Genomic DNA, 20,529 nt, shown 5'->3' on the forward strand with positions numbered 1-20,529 from the left:
TTTTTTTTTGACATTTTCACCTAAAGAATTGAAACTCAAGCAGAATAGGTATATAAGTAAACAATTGATGCGAGCGCGAAGCGCGAGCGTAAAATTTCGAGATTTAGTCCCATAATATTTACTGAACGAGACACTCTACTCATGTTTTGTAAATCATGAAAAGGATGAGTATTAATAATGCGAGCGCAAAGCGCGAGCATAAATTTTTTATATACGTTTTGAACTGGTACCTGTTGAAAAGGTAACTGTTAAGGACTGCTTGCACTTAGCCATGAAGGCGTTACATATTTCAACAATCAAAAAATGCGAGCACGAAGCGCAAGCTGAAAATTTTTGAACTTTCTAAAGAAAGAATGGAAAATTTTAATCAGTTTTTGTAATCGTGAACAGGATAGCTATATAATTTAATAATTGAAGCGAGCTCGAAGCGCGAGCAGAAAAAAAAAAACGAGATTTAGACCTAAAAATGGGCCACTCTGTTCATGATGTACAAAAGGATGAGTAATATTGGGTCTTCCCACATTAATAATGCGAGCACAAAGCGCGAGCAGAAATATTTTGATATTGTGATCTGAAACTGGATAATGATTTAAATAGAGAACAAGTTGAGTATCTGAATAAACATGCGCGCGCGTGTTTCATAAATTATTTAGACCTAGAATCTAAGCATTCTATATACATGTACATCTTTAATCATGTAAATCATGAAACTTTGATACTCCAATCTGAAAAAAGAGTCAATTTCAGCTTTATATTTCAAGCACTTTGTAGAAAAATTGTAAGGCAAGCAGCAAATGTTAATATTCAGACCATAAAACTGACATTTTTACAGAGCACTTTTTAAAAATCAATTTGTAAATCACACAAAATAATGAAAGTTCGATTTCCAAGGTGTAATATGTTTTGTATATTGACTTCCAAACTTGACATTCGAGCTCCATATTGAACAAGATATGTAAATCACCTAACAGACAATGCGAGCGCGAAGCGAGAGCTTAAATGTTATATATAGTGGCACGAAAGATTATTTTTATTTTCCAAGTCTTCCCCTCATCTTGTTTTATGCACTCGTCGTCCTTTTCATTTTCTCCTCTCTTTTCCCTCTTTTATTCCTTCTTTCTTTCTGTTTTTTTTTCCTTTTTTTTGCTCCACCAAGAGGGGGAGGGGGGGCGGGCCCCTCGGCCCCCTGGTCCGCCTACGGGGACAAGGGGCGGGAACATTTGACAAGCAAAAAAAAAGGTTATCCCAAAAGTAAGGTCATCTTGTCCCAGGCCAACTCGTCCCCAAATACATGTTTTATTTCGATTTAGAATGATGTATTTCTTACCATCATAAAAGACCAAAAATAGTAGGGGGGACATTTGATATTGTGTCCCCCCTACTATTTTGAGTAGGGGGGACACGTCCCCCCTGTCCCCCCTGGGATTTCCGCCCATGTCTTCTCCTATCCACTGTTTCTACAACACTTCACATGGTGTACCGTAAACCACATCAGCGATTGTACATACCACCATGCAAACCTTCAAACAACATTTGATTCAAATTGTTCCTCTCTTTTTACTCTTTTCAATAAGATTGCTTCTTCTCTTGGGTTTTGGTTTCCTTTAAGAGGATGTTTATTTCGGAATAACACACTACTTCGAATATGTAGATACAAGCACAGTGCATTCATGAAGAATATAAACTTTAAATAAACAGTAATTTTTTGCTTAAAGTTTCGCTGAAACCTTCAACATAACTGTGAAATTGAGTGAGTTGATGATAATCTGTCACCACTATTCTTCTGTAAATCTGATTCGAGAAAACCTAATTATTTCGCTATTTGTTCATACATGTGTTATTTACTTGGATTAACTTAATTCTTGGATGCTGAGACATAAAACAATATGCCCATGTATACACCCCCATTATTACATTAATGACGATCTAACATAGTTATTACAATTAATCCTATTATAAATTTTTGAATCAGAAAATTAAAATATCCGAGGTCAGCAATGCACAATCGTACAAATAAAAAACATACATAATAGCAATACTAATAAGAATGGAAAAATGAACAATTTTGCACGTTTAGTTATGTGAATTTCCCTTTCAGGGACACTCTTGAAGTCCTCCCAATTATCCCTGGCTTTTTTCATTTGATACACAGACAACTGGCTCTTTAGATAGTCTTTTGGTTTACGTTCCGGATGCAGTTTAGCGTATAGTTTGACTCTATCGGCGATGGCGATCCCCGTCGCGTCTAGGAGCATGCCACAGTAGACGTCATCAAAAGGCACTTTGGGTAACACTTCTTTAGATGCGGCGTAGAGTTTCTGTACGGAGTCCTGGGACAATACGTAACCCGCGCCAAATGGTGACAGAGGATAGGTATCCTCTGGGTATAGCTCCTTCGGACAGTACCATTTGCTGTCCTCGTTCCTGATCGGCTTGCCCACGTTTGGCTCACCGAGGCAGAGGTTGGTACGGTTCCACGAAGGTAACCCCTCTAGGTCCTGAACAAGGGTCACGATGTCAAGCATCACATCGTCATCAATGGACATCACAAACTCGGTGTTCCTGCAGAAGTTGGCCACCCACTTGAAACCCGTGATGAGCTTGATGGTCAGGTTATAGTAGTGGTCTTTGAAGTCAGCCTGGAGGATATCCCCGTGCAGATCAGCTTCTGTCCTGATGCTTTCTCGCTCCATGCTGTCCTCGACGTTTCCAAGGACAAAGAGCACCCTAGCGGGTAAGTTCAACTCCCTGATACCACTTACATAGGTCTCGCGAATAACATCCCTGCGGGGTTTGTTTGAGGGTGCTGATTTGACCAGGAGTAGCAATGTCATATCCCTGCTTCCTAACTTACAGGTGTCCGACGGGTTTATCAAGAAGTCATAGATACCCACTTTCAGAGTTCCCGGTGTCCAATGAACATCTTTCAGCCAGCCAACTTCCAGAGGATTCTCCCTCGCGGGTACTAGAACGATTCTATAGTATGCAACTAGTAGAAAAGCGGATATGGCGGATACTATCCAAAACATCGGGACAATCCTCTTAAGCACTCTACCCCTCATCTTTGTCGTATGCACCACAAAGATAGTAACCACTTTCAAAAGACGATGTCCACCACCAACGAGTTGTATTCCCCAGTATTTCAAATATATCCGATCGGTTCAATGACCAACAAGAGCTGGAATATAATAATCGCTGCATCAGGTATTGTTTTAAAGAACTTTTCAGGCAGTGAAGAGTTTATATGTATGATATCTCCGAAACATACGACGGCTTCATCACCGGGTGCATATAAATGTTATATATCCTCGGTTACCCTTCATTGGTGTATCTACATATTGGCAGTGAAGGGTGCATTAGTATGTACCATACGTCCTATTCCATCGAACGGAAAGCATTTTATTATAGGTCAACAAAAGAGGGCATTATGGCTTGTGTGGTTATACACTATTGCACAAGGCAAAATGAAGTGAGAGTGTCTTCCGTGATTTATATTATATTAAGTCAATGAAGTGTTCCAAGCGGCTCAGTTACCTTGTGAGATTTAGCGCAGTATTGGGTATAGTGTATATCCTCCCTTATCATGTGCCACTTCACTGCTTATACCTTGGTCACATTTGCTCTACGGCGGCCTTACGGCGAGTCGAAATCAGCCGTTTTATGTGCGAGCTACATATAGGTGGTTTGTATAAAAATGAATAAATGTTCATGCGTCAAAGAAAAATAATTCATCCGAGAAATGATGTTGTTATTACACTATGACATTTTGTACATTCTTCTACTTCTTCTTTCTCTTTTCCTCTTCTTCTTCTCCTCCCCTCCTTCTTCTTCATTATTATTATTATTTTTTCAAAAATAAATATTATTATCATGATCATCATTATTATTATTGTCATCGTCATCTCTTACATTATTATCATTTTCATAACAATCATTGCAAATAGATAAGTATACTAGTTCTGCATGTTCCCAAACTGAAGTGATAGTGACAATGATAATAACAGGGATAATAATAACAATGATGATAATATTAATAGCAATCATGAACTAGCACATCAATGATGTGGAGCTCATCCGGCATCTCGCAACGAAATTTAACACAATTTTAATTTCAGCCCAGTTGACATTGTAGTGAATTACATTGGTGACATAAATTGAGAATATAGAATTGAAATTGATGAAGAAAAGACATAAAAGCATTTTTTGTGATCTATGAATAAATTTCATATGAATTAGGAATAAATAATTTTCTAGTCAAAATTTCTAAACTCTGTTTAGAACTTTGGTGAACCTCATGCAGCTCTCAGATGAGACAAAAATAATCAAAATCAATCAACAAATAAATAAGTATTTTTTGTGAGTTTTGAAAATATATGAATAAATTAGCAGATTTAATGAGTTTCAAAATTCTGTGTTAAAATTTTGTATCTCCACCTCGAGCTATCATATAAAGCAACAAAATTGAAATTGATCAGTAATTGAAGAAAAAAAAAACGTTTTTTGTGATTTATGAATAAACTTTGCATAAATTAGCATAAATAATTTTCTAGACAAAATTTCAAAGTTTTGTGTACAAGTTTGATGAACCTCATGCAGCTCTACCAGTTGGAAGAAAACATATAAAGAAGAAGAGGCATTTCTGTGATTTATTAATAAATTTTGCATAAATTAGCATAAATAATTTTCTACTGAGAATTTCAAAATTCTGTGTAAAAGTTTGTTGATCCCCATGAAGGTCTACCAGATGGAAGAAAAAAAAATCAAAATCGGTCAACAATTAAAGAAGAAGAAGCATTTTATGTGAATTTTTAAAAAGACGCATAAATTAGCATATTTAATGAGTTTCAAAATTCTGTGTATAATTTTTGAATCCCCCACCTAATGCTATCATATAAAACAAACAGAATTGAAATCAGACTTGAAATGACGAAGAAGAAGTATTTTGAAATTCAGTCAACAAATAAAGAAGAGGCATTTTCTGTCATTCATGAATTTTGCAAAAATTATTTTCTACTCCAAATTTAAAAATTCTGTGTAGAAGTTTGGTCAACCTCATGAAGCTCTACCAGATGGAAGAAAAAAAAAATCAAAATCGGTCAACAAATAAAGAAGAAGAAGCATTTAATATGCATAAATTAATTTCGCATAAATTAGCATAAAAATTGTTCTAGTCAAAATTTCAAAATTCTGTGTAGAAGTTTGGTAAACCTCATAAAGCTCTACCAGATGGAAGCCAAAAATTCAAAATCGGTCAATAAATAAAGAAGAAGCGCATAAATTAGCATATTTAATGAGTTTCAAAATTCTGTGTAGAAGTTTTGAACCCCCCACCTAGTGCTATCATATAAAGCAAACAGAATTGAAATCGGACTTGAAATGGCGAAGAAGCATTTTGAAATTGTGGACGGACGACAGACGCCAGACGACGGACGCCACGCCACGGCATAAGCTCATCTGGCCCTTCGGGCGGGATGAGCTAAAAATAACGAAAATTATAATTATAACGACGAAAATTGGTATCAAAAGCACAATGTACCCGTTATTGTACATGGCGTATTATCATTCACACACCATGTTTTTAGCACTTAAAATTTTCAAAATCATAAGTAATATAAAAATTAAAGCAACAACATTTCAATAAAGTAAAATCTTATTTAATGAATCAACAAATCTGAAGAGAGCATGATGGCAAGCAAATCACATTTATTATCAATAAATGATTGTCGGCTGCAAGACGAGAGGGACGACACTAGGTAATCTCGGGGGGGGGGGGGCACTAGTATTTGGATAGGGTAGGGTGTTCGGCCCTAAAATCTGAAACCATACACAAAAGAACTGAAGTTGCTATGAAATCAGGGACTATAGATAACCCTCTGCAAATGGAGGTACTTGAGAACTGGTTTAATGGGGGTCTTAGAGAAATTAGAGAACCGGCGCCTGCAATGAGGGACTTAGGGAAGGAGGAGAAGGGGTTGGTCTATGAAAAAGGTATGATTGGGAACTGCTGGCAAGGCGTGAAATCGGGGTCTGAACGGCCGCATATAACCATACTGCAATTACACATAAGTGCATATCCCAAGTGTAATCTCTCTCTCATTGAGAAAAAAAACCCCTCATAAAACCTTACGACACGACAAAGGGGTGACTACGGCCCGAATGCACATATGAGTATGTTCGTAAAGTACTATAGCAAAGTCCATTGGTCTAATACCCTTCCCCCTTTTATTTCATTCCTTACTCCACCCAAATGCTTTATCTATAGAAGAAACGCACAGAATAGACAACAATCATGACAGTACCATACCACGTCTTTCATTCATTTCATTTTATTTAAAGACTGCCAGCGTGTCATACCCTTATTCACGACAACACGCTTACCTTGAAAAAGAATAATATTCCAGATCCAAATGCAAGGATCCCGTCACACAAAACTCAGCATCTGATCATGGGGATGATTCCTACTATTGATTGCATTGACTATTAATAATCAATCGTAAAAAAACAGCCGTTCAACCAAACGGTAAGATTTGTGTTACGTGGACATGGTGGATGAAAACAAATGCTTTCAAAGGTGGCGACCTATTTATATGCAAAGTATGCGGGTTTCGTATTGAAATAATTGCATACGAAACCCTCGGAGTCCGACCAGTGATTGCTGAATGAAATATTATAACACGCGAAACTCCAATGATTACACAGTATACATGCTATAGACAAGATTGGCAAGATCATATTTATAATGGTTAATGTAACTTGGTCTCCAGTAAATCCCACTTCGTCTACCTGTATACTTTCGGTTTGGCTCCCGTGCCACATGGCCTAATATCAGTTCATACGAACTAACTAACTCACCATCCCACTAATCGGTGGATTTAATTGCATGTTTCGCCTGTTTATCATGATGTCTAATAACCCGTTATGCTGCGCCATTTCGTCTAACATCCATTTGACACCACACTTTCTCTATACAAGAGGAACTATTCACGAATAAATTTTCATTTGGAAAAGGTCAAGACAATCAGTGGATCTAACTGCCATTTCACCCATTTATCATGTTTATCGTGTTGTCTATTTTCCAGTTATGCTCCCCCATTTCGTCTAATAACCACTTGGTCTATTAATTACCACTCTTATATATATATATATAGATGAAGTGTCCACGAATCAATTGTTGACTTGACAAAGTCGAAGATAATATGTAGAAGAATTGGAAATTAATGGGAATAATGCTAGGTGGACCGTATTAAACTAACTGTTGTGTAGACCAACCGGCAATAAGACCAAACTGATAGAATACGAAATGGGTTTATATAGCCTAAGTTGTATTAGACTCCCGGGGGGGGGGGGGGGGGCACTCAGTATATAATGCATAGTGGGTATGTGCCGCGGAGGGGACCCCCATTTTTACACTCAAATTTCCGTTCCGATCGAGGCATAGCATTATTGTCTTATTGAGAAAAAGAACAAAGAAAGCCGCTCCAGAGCATAGCATTTTCTTCTTCTCGAGAAAAAAGAAGAAAAAAATCCGCTCCAGGGCTTCGCATATTTTCCGTTACGCCGTTCCGGTCGCAATTTTGGTGAAAAGCGGCCGCAGCTCGCTGTCCGACCATCGCCTCTGCGCTAGCGCGCCCGTCAGTCGTGCCGTCGAGCTAGCTGCACGTACGTTCCATAGAGATGCATACGCACTCGCACGCAGGCGACCCGTTCCAAGGACCCCCGTTTTCACAAACATTTGTAGTTCCGAAGCCCGTTCCGAGGACCCTCCTTTTTACAATGAGCCCGCTCCAAGGCCCCCGTGTTTTGTCTCGCCCGCGGCACACCCCTACCACTTTTTTGGTCGAGTGCCCCCCCCCCGGGATTAGACTATCTAGGAAATATAGGCCTATAGAAATACTGCCTGAAGTCTCAGGCAACAAAACTACATAGACAATTAGAGTCACAATTTGGACAGCATTCAAAGAGGCTGCACTTCCCATCATTAGAAATCTGCAGCCTCCAACCGGATCTCTTGTTCTTTAAGATGTATCCAGGTTTTTACTTGCACATCGCACTCTCCTTTTATTGTAAAATAGAGATATTCACTACGACACCAATCTTTCACGACATATTGCAAAGTTCATTCCAGTTTAGCTTTTTGGAGCTGCAAGAGGAATTATCACATCAAGTATCAAGTATCAAGTAAGGATGGTCATATAAACATCAACATTGTCTTCATGACTTACTATTTTTGGTCACAGTATGGCACGGCTCCAAGAATTTTTTGATCATTTGATCAATATATATACGTATATATACTTGCATATAATATGTGTAAATTGAATTGAATTTATTGGAACTTCATTGCCATCTGCCAATATTCCCTTTCAATACAAAAATACAAAGTAGTACAAAACGTACATACAATTGAGGAATATTTGAGGATAAGAAAAATAGCAAAATGTAAAACAAGGTATAACAAATATTCATTATAAGTAATCTTGAAAAGGATGTTACAATAAAGACATCTAGAAATGTTTATCATTCATCAATTACTGCTGCAAACAGAAAATAATGTGAAATATCGATATTATTATGAAACGTAACTTGAACAAGATGAACATAAAAAACAACAACTCTCATTGTGTTTGACTGTCTGGATAATGTGTTATCACATCTTTCTTTGTCCGGATTTGTATCACAGATTTTACATCAATTGAGAATGAGATTAAAATATTGTTTTTTTTTATTGTGGGTTGAGTTAGATAGATAAATGGTTTGATAAAAGTAGAAATACGTAGCAACCCAAGCCCAACTGCAATGAAATGACGAATACAAACACTGGCGGATCCAGGTGGGGGGGAGGGGGGGGGGCAAATCCGGCCCATGCCTCTCATAAAAAATGGAAAATGTGGCGTGCATAAGCACGTGAAGACCCCTTTTTTGCATGTGCATTTTTATTGGAACAAAAATATCCCCTTTTGGTTAATCCTTGATCCGTGCCTGAATACAAATAACTATTAGCATGATTCTCATAGCGTGATGTTTCATTCAATCATTAAAATGTGTATTCAATTGATAAATAAACCAACACACGGTTAATAGCATTACAATTAATAGTGAAAAATGTGAATGGAGAGAAATTTAAGTATTTGTTTGCTAAAGCGGCATTCTAAATGTGCATGATTAAAATATGAAAAATGAGTTTCAATTAATCAACGGCGAGGTACGCACATTGTGGCGTGAATAAACCAGATTTTATTTTTCGATCAGCCCTATCTTGATGATAAAGATCAAAATCAATCTTCATATTGTATTGAACCAATAACTCTATGACAATCCAAACTCCAAAAGTTGTGGTTTAAGTATGGATAGCCAATTGTTTCATAAATATTTAACAGTAGAGATATCATATTTCAGCTCATTTGGCTCTTAGATCATTCATAATTGCCTAGGAAGTATAAATATATTATTGTCTTCACCATCGATGAATCAGGAAAGAGCACAGTAAACAAAAGAAACGTTCAACTTAATAAAAAAAAAATGATACTTTTGGCTTCCCATACTTAAACCACAACTTAAAACCTGAGTTTAAGTTAAACCTGACTTCAGAATACGGGCCTTAGAGTTTGGATTGTCATAGAGTTATTGGTTCAATACAATGTGAAGATAAGGATTAGGGTTTACTTAAAGTTTTGGAGGTTAGGTTATGTTTTTTTTTAATAAGGTGCAGATTTTCATCGGAGGAATTGTCGCCGGAGCAAATGTCATGGAACAAATCTCACGCAATGGGTTCAGAATAAGTAGGGAAAAGATGTAGATTAATTTGATTTAATTTTATGATAGGTTAACTTAACTGTTAACTGTGCGCCATAAAAATAGGCACTATTATCATCTTTATTTCATTTCATTTCATTTTATTTATGTTTATTTCCACACCCCTTACGTGCGCATACACGGTGATCTTTACAGTCGTACACGATTGGAGTACTTTATTAATGTCTATTTTCTATCGATTTATGTTAATGATACAGCCTATTCAATGCCTGTATTTCATACTACACATAATGTGAGTTATTCTAAACAGATCTCTATCATTCACTTGACAAACTATCAAAGCTATACAGTGCGTATCAATAAAAAGTTTACACTTTGAAAAAGTCCTTGGAATTGAAAAAGATACAACATAGGCATAATTTGTTTTCACTTATATTCTTGGGTTTGGGTCTCATCTATCAAATGAAGGTTAACAATTGGACAAAATATTACACTTTTGGTGCTCGATGAGTGGGCAAGGAAACAAGTTTAAAGGTTAAATATATATTCAAATCAATCTTCTTAGCAAAAGTCCATGTGCTCTTGACGATTAACGTCTATTCTAACCATATAACTATTTACAAGTTCTGCGCAAATCATTTTCAAGAAAGATATTTTAATAGCTATATCGTCATTCGCTTAAATAGATCTGTACTACTGTATAAATATAGAACAAGCTTCAGGATAATACAAATAAATTATTTTATAGGATTATTTCTAAATCTGAAAGTGTAAGCCTTTTTTTTATACACACAATATATAGTAGTAAAAGTCCCTTAGACCTATAATTGGAAGTTTTGGGGACAGAGTTTACAAAAGCACTAAACTTTCCTAAAGTGTTTGGAAGGTCAATAGATTTATTTTTTCCACAGGACATTATTGAAAATCTAATCTTTATGCAAAAATATGCTAATTTATGCATAAAGCAGTATTCCAATGCGATAAAAAAAATCACAAAATGGGATGAAACTTTTGGACACCTCTGTCAGATTCATGCTTCTAAACTTCCGGACAGACCATTCTTTTGCATGATGAATTGATTATAAAATCTTCATGCAGAAATATGCCAATTTATGTAAATTACTAATAATTTATGCATAAATCAATATTTCAAAGCAATAAACAATACTCGTCGCTCTCAACATCATGCTCAAGTTCGTACTTCTCGTTCATCTTCATCAAATTTGGCTCGTTCAGCACCTTTCTAAGAACCGAGCAGGTGAATCCTCCTTCCCTACAAAGCTATGAAATTCACCTTCCTGCTTCTGTGAAGACAGCCTCCTCGTTATTCAAGAAAGCCATTAATGAGTCCCATAAAATTACTAAAAAGGACAATGAATGGAATGGACCATGGACTAAGCTGACCATTCTGATGTGTTTAATTATTGTTTTAGTGGCCTAAACATGGAGGGGTGTGTGCATAGCGCGTTTTACAACCGAAAGGAAAAGGCGCTATACAAATGACATTTGGATTGGATTGAAAACAATTACTATGACATGCAAAACAAGGTTTAAAGTTTTTGTATATCTTTGTCAGAACAATATCTTCGAATTTCCTCCAAGAAATGTAAAAAAAAAATCATGCACAAAATCTTAAAGGGAAATCCAGCCCAAGTAAAAACTTAATTTTATAAGGAAAAGAAAAATCAGACAAGTTGATTGGTGAAAGTTTGAACAATATTGGACAAACAACAAGAAAGTTATGAATTTTTAAACGTTGTAAATATTGGTAATCACTATACCCATGGATACTTCAAATTGGCCGCATATGGGATGTCATAGTGATGTAAGGCAAGGACTACTCTTCCATGTACTCCAATACATATTATGGCTAAAATGTCATTTTTCCCAAAAGTTTTATTTCAAATTATATTTTTCTTTCATGAGGACATAAAACAATATACTACCTGGGTTATATTTAGATTACTGCCCCAGGGGAATGGGTACTTAGGAGAAAACCACAAATCCCTGATAATAAAGTACATGGCCTATGGGAAAGTTGTCCTTGCCCCTTGTCATAATTTACTTACCCAGTTGCCAATTTGAAATCTACATAGTATTAGTGATCTCAATTTTAAAGCAGCTATAACTTTCTTATTGCTTGTTCGATTTCTTTCAAACTTTCACCATTCTATTTGATTTATTTTTCTCCTTCCCAACACAACATTTTATGGCCAAGGCTTGATTCCCCTTTAATTCATGAAATGAGCAGTAATTTAAAGACACATGTAAATCAGCATTTGATTGATTGATTGATAACGAATTTATTTCATTTCAAATTTTCAACAAAATTACAAAGTAAAGCAATATAATTATAATACAAAATAATGAAATGAAATGGGACCCTTCTGGAAAGCAAAGCTTGGAATTGCCCACATACTTCTGATAAAATTGGCATAAATTAAAACTCAAAGTTGAGTCTCGGTCACCAATACATCGAATCCTTACCAAAGTTAATGCTCTTTTCAAAAGTGACTACTATGCAAAGCCATTGTCCTTTTTAAATGGTATCCCATGAATTTGTTTTTTCAAACAATGTCCTGCAAGCTACTTCGTGTAAATGGTTCTTTTTCAATAGAACCAAAGTAATATATTTCATATAATCTATAGAATCCTATAACTAGAAATGATCTACATGCAAGAATTTGGCTTTTATCATTAGTCCACGTTGTGATAATGGTTAAAAAAAAATTTTCATAAAATTTGCATATACTAGCCTTTTTTAAACGTGACAATTTGCCACTTTGTTTGCACATGCACTTTGTAGTATTAATGCTCCATCTAATAAGGAGGCATAAACAAAATTAAAAAAGGCTTTGCGTTGAACTCTGTACTGATTTTGTGCGTTTCTTGCACTTACATGCACATGCAAATTTCAAAATAATTTGCATGGATTTTAGTATTTTAAGTAGATTTTCAGTCACCCATATGATAGAATTTTATTCAAAACTATTGCTCTGTTCAAAAGTGATGAATATGCAAATGAATTATAACTTTTTAAATGCTAAACCATGAAATTGTTTTGAATTTGCGATTTTTAAAAATATAATTAGCACATGTTTGTGCATAAATTAGCATTTTAAATATATTTTTTTTTGTCAAACATTTTTTGATGCTCTGTCAATAATTGAATCTTATTCAGTAAATGAGGCTTTAACCTTTTTTCTACAATGAGATAGGCCCTATAATGATTTTTGGTGGTTTTTAGGCTTAAAATTTGCATAAATAAGCATTCTTAAAATAGGATGCCAATTACCGATTTCTTGGATCCTTCCCTCGAAGTGGTGCTCTTGATATAATTATGTGACCAACATAAGGCACCTGACCATAGATATCGTCAAGGAAGTGGTAGTTTGCGTCATCAACTGAAACCAAAAGGTGATTATTTTCCTTCTACATGTATTTCACAATCGGAAAAGATGTAATGGGCGATTCCATGCTAGAAAATTCAGCAATTTTCACATTTTTCAACCTGCTGTCCAAACGAACGGAGAACTTCAATTTGCTTTGTGGTAATATTAAATGACTACTGGGTAGACATGAACAAAACTGACAACCAACAAAAATATGTTGTCCATAGTATAGGTAAATTAGAGCTTAAACTGTTGCGTGTCGTACGGGACATTTCTGCGTCCCGTACGACACACAACATTTTCACCTATAATTGACACATACTCATTTTTTTGTGTTGGTTATTAGTTTTTCACATAACTACCCACTATAGCATTTATCATTGACAAAAAAAGAATATTTTATTGCTCAAGCATTCGGCTAGGAAAATAGAAATTGTTGTCAAAATGTCCCGTCGACACGTATGGAATCGATGTTATAGATGCAGCAAAGTTTCCCAAGTAATGGATACATTTCAGCAGAACTAAAGAAAAGAATATCAACACCTCATGCGCCAGGTGTGCGCCAAATTTAATTCGCTTTGAAACGCATTTCCATTTTTTTGTTTTCTAGATCTTATGGTGATAATCTTAATTGTGACTCTACAAAGGAAAAAAAGCATGTTGGTTAAATCCGTCACTCTTAGTTGTTTAAGCTTTTTTAAAATTATCATTTAAACTCTTTTAAACAACTTGGCGCTTTGAAGCTCTGTATTCAATGCTCTCGACCCACCGTCCTGGAACCTGCTATCGGAGATCGTAAGCTCTTCATGATACAAAATGTGCGCAGCAACAAATAGCAATTAGAATAAACAGCGATAACAATATTAGTATTAAAACCAATGCATTTGAAGGAACAGGTTTCCGCTGCATCCGGTGAAATTTTCTTCCTTTGCCATCAAAGGTTATCCAGGCATGCCAGTGTGTTTTCATTTGTTTTACAGACAGTTGGCTCCATAGGTAATCCGGTGGCTTAGTGTGCGGATGCAGTTCTTTGAACAACTTTCCTCTGTTGACAATGGAAATTCCTTGCGAGTGCAAGAGCATACCGCAGTAGACATCATCGAAAGGCACTACAGGCAGCAATTTCTTTGAAGCATTGTATAGCTTCTGGACTACATCCTGAGATAGGACGTAGCCGGCGCCATACGGCGACACCGGATAGGTTTCCTCTGGGTATATCGCCTTCGGACAGTACCATTTGCTTGACGTATTTCGTATTGGCTTACCCACGTTTGGCTCACCGAGGCAGAAGTTGGTACGGTTCCGCGAAGGTAACCCATCGAGGTCTTGAACAAGGGTCACGATGTCCAGCATCACATCATCGTCTATCGACATCATAAATTCAGTGTTCCTACAGAAGTTGGTCACCCACTTGAACCCCATAATAAGCTTGATTGTCAGGTTATAGTAGTGGTCTTTGAAGTCCGCCTGCAGAATGTCTCCGTAGAGACCAGTCTCGTCCTTGATGCTCTCCTGGTCCTGTGCTACCGTTGTTGTTCCGAGGACAAATAACACCCTAGCAGATATATTCATCGTCTTGATGTCACTCATATATGTCTCCCGAATCACGTCCCTTCGTGCTCTGTGCGATGGTGCTGACTTAATCAAGACGAGTAATGTTGTATTGCTATCCCCTACCTTGCACGTATCCATAGGATTTATTAGAAAGTCATAGATGTTTACTTTTAGCGTCCTAGGTGTCCAACGAACAGTCTTCAGCCAGCCAACTGATATCGGGTTTTCCTCTACAGGTACTTTTATAAACCTGCTTGGAAAGGTAAGCCATTGGAAAATGCATATGATGAAAATTACCCAACATACCACCACTTTCACCCTTTTCCACGATTTCCGGCCGATCATATATATCATGTATAACAGAATATAAACCGAATACATATCGTGGCATTTACATGTGTAACATAATGGTGTTCGCGTTGTCTGCCAAATATATCCCGAATTCAAGATTTCAACCATCGAGAGTAGGTCCTATGCATATCTAAAATGATAATTGTCCGTGTCCATGTGATAGTAGTAGTATAAACGTTTACATGACTCATTTTGACGAAATACCATTCGGAATAGACACCAGTTGATAAAATGTTATATCGACCCACAACTTTGCCACCGTGGTATATAGCAATGATGAACCGTTTTTATACCACACGGGCGCGTTTGGTTTCGAGTGAATGTTCTATGCAGTGCTACCAACGTCACGTCTGCTTGTACACCGTTGCCCAGAAAAATGAACTGATAGATCTTTCATAATTTTGACAACAATGGAATTTGAGTAACGCTCTTATTTTAGCTGCAATTATTTGCTCTCCTTTGCTTTCCTATAGTGCCTGCCCCCGCTGATTGTCCATCTGGATATGTATGAGTTCTGGTACTACAAAAATAGAACCATTAAGACGTGTTAAAAAGGGACGAGATATTTATAACCATTGCTACTGAAGTCAAGTTGGCTTATTATTAGTGTTGGTAAATATTTTACCAGATCTGTAAAAAAGCATGAAAGCTTATCATTAAGCATCAAGTGTACCGATGGCATGAGATCCTCTCCGATTAAGGAGCCATTTTTGAAATGTAAAACAATCTTGTATGTGTACATTTTATTGGCACTGACCTATTCGGCAGTTTTTCCTTGCCTTTTTCGTCTCATTAATTTATTCTTTGATTACCCCATTGTGATCGCTTTTGCTTATTAAGAAAGGCTGGTATGATATACCGAATTAGTCAGAGTCATTTCGTGCGCCGAAGTCAGGTTCTCCACAGAAAAAAAGAAAATAAAAAAAATCATAGTGAAAATACATATTCGGCCACTATATAACATAAACATTACATGTAGTGATTGAACTTTCTAAACGTCGTCGTGATATTCTTGAGTTTGAATTGAATTTATTTAGATTACTATAATTATCTACAAAATCGCTGTTACAGTGTATTACATGATTTGCCAAAAGCATGAATGCAGGATAATGAAAAGGAGCCTACAGAAAAGGAGAAATAGCAGTCTGACAGATTTGATTCAAGACTACTTCCTCTTGTATATTTCTTTGATCTATATAATATCCTCTTGCCAGAGAAACATAAAAAAAATTGGCTAGCATTTCCCTTTAACCTTTCAGCCTCGCTTCTGTTCGACAATACACTGATGTATTCAGCCACATTTATTATAGAATTTCGATCCAGCCTTCCACCCGAATCCACGCCCCAACGAGTTGTATCAATGCTTTGATCACAGATGAAAATATGCATTAAAAAAAACCCCACATCAATATATCAAGGTTGGTTATGACTTCAACAAACCCACCGTAAGAGGGCGATACGATACATCTCCCTCAACAGCGTATCAGGGGATCCAAATATCAGCGTATTTTAGCATCCAAATATCAGCGTATTTTAGCATCCACTCCGCAGCGCAGATGTTTTCTGCAACGTTGAGAATCTGTTGAATATCGCCGTCAAATAACAATTGACAGATTAAAGGTCTTTGTTGAAAATTGGTGGATTGGGACAGCACATAAAGTTTCGGACCGGACAAAAATTGCAAATATATCGTTTGTCCAGTGTAAAGCACGACATTGGGTGATTTCAAGTTCAGTGTTGACCTTTTGGTGTTGGTGTTAGGTCAAATTTTACACGATTATAACACGAAACATAAAATTGAGGTGATCCCGAAAAGTCACTCACTAGTTGTTGTAATGTCAATAATGTGATCTGGATCAGTTTTACAAACTCATAATAAGTTTTGGAGTTAGGGGAAGTAATCCAAATTCCAACACCAACACTAACACCAAGGCCAACACCGGACTTGAAATCACCCAATGGTGTTGTGATTCAACGATTAACGACAAAAAATGGCTACTTTGTTACGAAGAGCTTTTGATAAAGGATAATCTGCGTTATAGAAAGCGTCCGCGGAGTGATTGCTAACACGCCTTAATCACGCGATTTGCAAGAACATTATTGTGCTTTCGTTTTATTCATTTATTTATTGATTTCCCTCTTTATGCAAGCTGTTAATTAGCCTGCGAGCTGATTAATGTTTTATCCTGTTGAGAGATGTTTAAATATACAAATTAGAAAATACCTAAATTCATTTAGACATTTATTTATTTTGTTTTCTATACCAAGATATACAAGATACGAGAAATACAAGATATTTATTCATTTGTCTTTGCAAACATGATTACAAAGAAATTTGTTTTCCACTGGTGTAATATTACATTAGACATGCATGAACAAAATAAAACAAAGAAACAAATAAGTTACTCAGGTATGAAGCAGATACAATAAAACATTTACAAAAGTTTGAGTCGTCCAGAATACTTATCATAATTATTATCATTCAAATATTGTAATAATTATTATCAACATTATTATTATTATTATAATTATTATCAATATTATTATTATTATCATCACTACTATTACTTTTATGTGATTATTATTATTATCAAAAAACTTTCCGGGATATCAGTACATCAGTGTCATCATTTCGCTAGGAACAGAAGTTTATTTAGCGTTGAGCTTGTGAATTGAATTTGTGGATAGAGTCGGGTATGAATGAATTTCTAAAATGGGAAAGGCGGGTTGAAGTGGGACGAAGTCTTATGCCAGAACGATTGAATGAGTAGTATGATTGAGTGGATGAGAAGTGTCTTTCATGATTGAGCTGACTTTTCCTACGATTTGATCGGTACAGTGGGATTCACTAGAGGCCAAATCTACCCCTATTATTCTTTGCGCTATTTTAAGGGGCTTTTCTAGTTTCATCTTGTCCTCTTTTGAGAGATTGCCAAATACACATAACACATTGAAGAGAAGGACACTTTTAATGACTGAATTATAGAACAGAGTTAGTATCGTGTTGTCTACATGGAATGATTTTAACTTGCGGAGAAAGTACAACCTCTTGCTAGCCTTCCCATAAACCAACTGCGCGTTTTCCCTCCATGACAATTTGTCATCTAAACCCAGGGTAACCAGGCAATGACTTAAACATTGTTTTATCTGAGGGCTTCACGAGAGGTTACATATACAGCAAAAACTTTGGTGTTAAGCGGTGTACATAGAGGACCACACCATGCAGTTATTTTAGCCCGGTGTTAGTTTAACATATATAGGTGTAACATATAGGTGTTATTACAACACATTTGGTTGTTACATCTACATTTGGTGTTATGTTCAATCTCTAGGGTGTTATTTTAACACCTCAGGGTGTGGTCCTCTATATATAGACACCAATTGGTGTCAGTTTTAACACAGTTTTTACAGTGTACACATAAAGCTACAAACAGTGATTACAACTGAAAAGCTGAACAAAGAGAAAACAATACAGCAATATTATGCCAACGGACCAGCAAGATATAAACATACATACACACATGCACACAGAGCCGTCGCTAAGGGGGGGGGGGGGGGATGTGACACCCCCACTGATCTGGATATCGCCGGTAATTTCAGCGCTACCGTCGGGAAAAATGAAGAAAAGGGGCAAAAGGAAAAAAAAGGGAGAAAGAGAAAACAGCAAGGCATATTAGCGATGTTGTGTCTCACCCACTTGTGAAAGTAACCAGAAATATCGTGATTTGCGAGGGCACGCAACAGAATTGTATCACTAATTCATTGTAAAATAACTGGGATGGAATAACAATTGTTATAAGAGCCTTGCATGTAAACTTTAACATTGACCTGAAAATAACCTTTGACCTGACCATGTGACCTCCGACTGCAGCATAACATGCAGGTCCCCGAAGTACATCTACCATCTACGTTTGGTTAAAAGTGACTTACGGTTGCAGAGTTATGTATCATAAGAGAGTCTTGTATGTAAACTTTAACGTTGACCTGAAAATGACCTTGGACCTTACCATGTTACCTCCAACTGCAGCATAACATGTAGGTCCCCTAAGTTCATCAACCATCTAATTTTGATTGAAACGTGATTTACGGTTGCAGAGTTGTGTCATAAGAGAGTCTTGCACATACACCCACCCACTTACACACACACACACACTCTCTCTCTTACACACACTCACACACACACACACATACCCACCATCGCACACCCTACCCTTACACACATACACTCACCATCACACACACACCCCCACATATATATACATATATATATATATATATCATACTTGTATGTATTTTTTTATTTGATAACAAAACAAATTTACTTTATCCAGCCCCCAAAATGCATTAACTAGATTTTTTTTTTAGATATATAGTATACACTTTGGTGTGATTTTGGAGATTACCCTAAATTTTCTACCAAACTACTATAACTATTTGTGCTTCCACGATCCCGCCACGGTCATTTCGGCCCGTATAGTACATTGTAATATATCGCGTGAATCGGCTAATTTCTGACGCTCATAAATGACACACTTCTCCATTCTATACATAATGATTTTGCAAAACCAAAGTCAACGCAAAATAACAAAAGGGAATCCGACAGCGGGATCTCGGGGGGATTCCCCGATGCTAGAATAGGCGTGTCTCAGGAGACAAACAAGCTAAACAAATAGATATGACGAGCAGTGGCGCAGTGAGCAAAAAAAAAAATGAAGGGGGCACACAAGATCTAGACTATTTCTGCCCACGTGAAGACTCTACATATCTCTCCATGCAGTGGCGGATCAAGAGGAATATATCATGCATAATATTACTGAGGAACCCTTTTTACCCTTTGCTTGTCAAATTTTTCATGGAAGAAAATGACCTGGATTTGCTCGATTTGGTAGGGAAAACTTTTGTTATTTTTTTTTTGGGGGGGAGGGGGCTTATATTATGACGATTGTCTGCGTTCGCGGAGCGGGGATGGCCGCTGCACCCTGTCGATAAAACCAGGGGAGCTTTTCTCGAAAGGGTGGGTTGAGGGAGGGGAGTCAATTTAACGCACCATTAAGGGACAACCGGGGGAGGTTTCATGAAAGATTGTGTGAAGTACTTTCCTGAACCAGTCGTTTCTACGAAAATTATTCATCAAATAATAACAACAATGTACTGACCTGCCATTTGTTTGGAATGGAAACGATGGACCTGGTCTCTTTATGTATATATTGTATATCAGTGTCTTTGAACTTGAATAAAGTCATGATGAAACAGCATTAATAGATTATTAGAATCACAACTAAGAAAAATATAAATAGAAAGAAAAAAAGAGAGAAGGGTGAAATATGATATCATTTTCTGAATACTTTTATGTCAAAAGCTGATACAAAATTTGAATTTTGAAATAAAAATGTCGAAATTTTGCTTGCTCGCTCACAATTTTTTTTTTCGAATTTTGCCCGATATGTCATACCTGCCCCCTTAAAATTTCTGTCGCCCC

At 36.7% G+C, this 20,529-nt stretch overlaps 2 protein-coding genes across 2 annotated transcripts in view; both read right to left on the reverse strand.

Moving 5' to 3' along the window:
- The window catches only part of LOC129268186 (lactosylceramide 1,3-N-acetyl-beta-D-glucosaminyltransferase A-like), a 5,967-nt gene extending 2,530 nt beyond the window's left edge, over positions 1 to 3,437 (reverse strand). The window contains exon 1 of the mRNA XM_054905770.2: positions 1 to 3,437. This exon is cut by the window's left edge and continues 2,530 nt beyond it. Within this exon, the coding sequence (XP_054761745.2) occupies positions 1,992 to 3,062 (1,071 nt within the window). The 5' untranslated portion in view covers positions 3,063 to 3,437 and the 3' untranslated portion in view covers positions 1 to 1,991.
- Positions 3,438 to 11,043: 7,606 nt separating this feature from the next.
- Positions 11,044 to 14,837, reverse strand: LOC129268728 (lactosylceramide 1,3-N-acetyl-beta-D-glucosaminyltransferase A-like). Its single transcript, XM_064104367.1, has 2 exons — positions 14,231 to 14,837; positions 11,044 to 11,114 (listed from the first exon to the last, which is right to left on the reverse strand). Exons 1-2 carry the CDS (start codon positions 14,835 to 14,837, stop codon positions 11,044 to 11,046), a joined length of 678 nt encoding a protein of 225 aa, XP_063960437.1.
- Between the last annotated feature and the right edge of the window lie 5,692 nt (positions 14,838 to 20,529).

This window comes from Lytechinus pictus, chromosome 9 (assembly GCF_037042905.1).
Source record: "Lytechinus pictus isolate F3 Inbred chromosome 9, Lp3.0, whole genome shotgun sequence".
NCBI classification, from domain to species: Eukaryota; Metazoa; Echinodermata; class Echinoidea; order Temnopleuroida; family Toxopneustidae; genus Lytechinus; species Lytechinus pictus.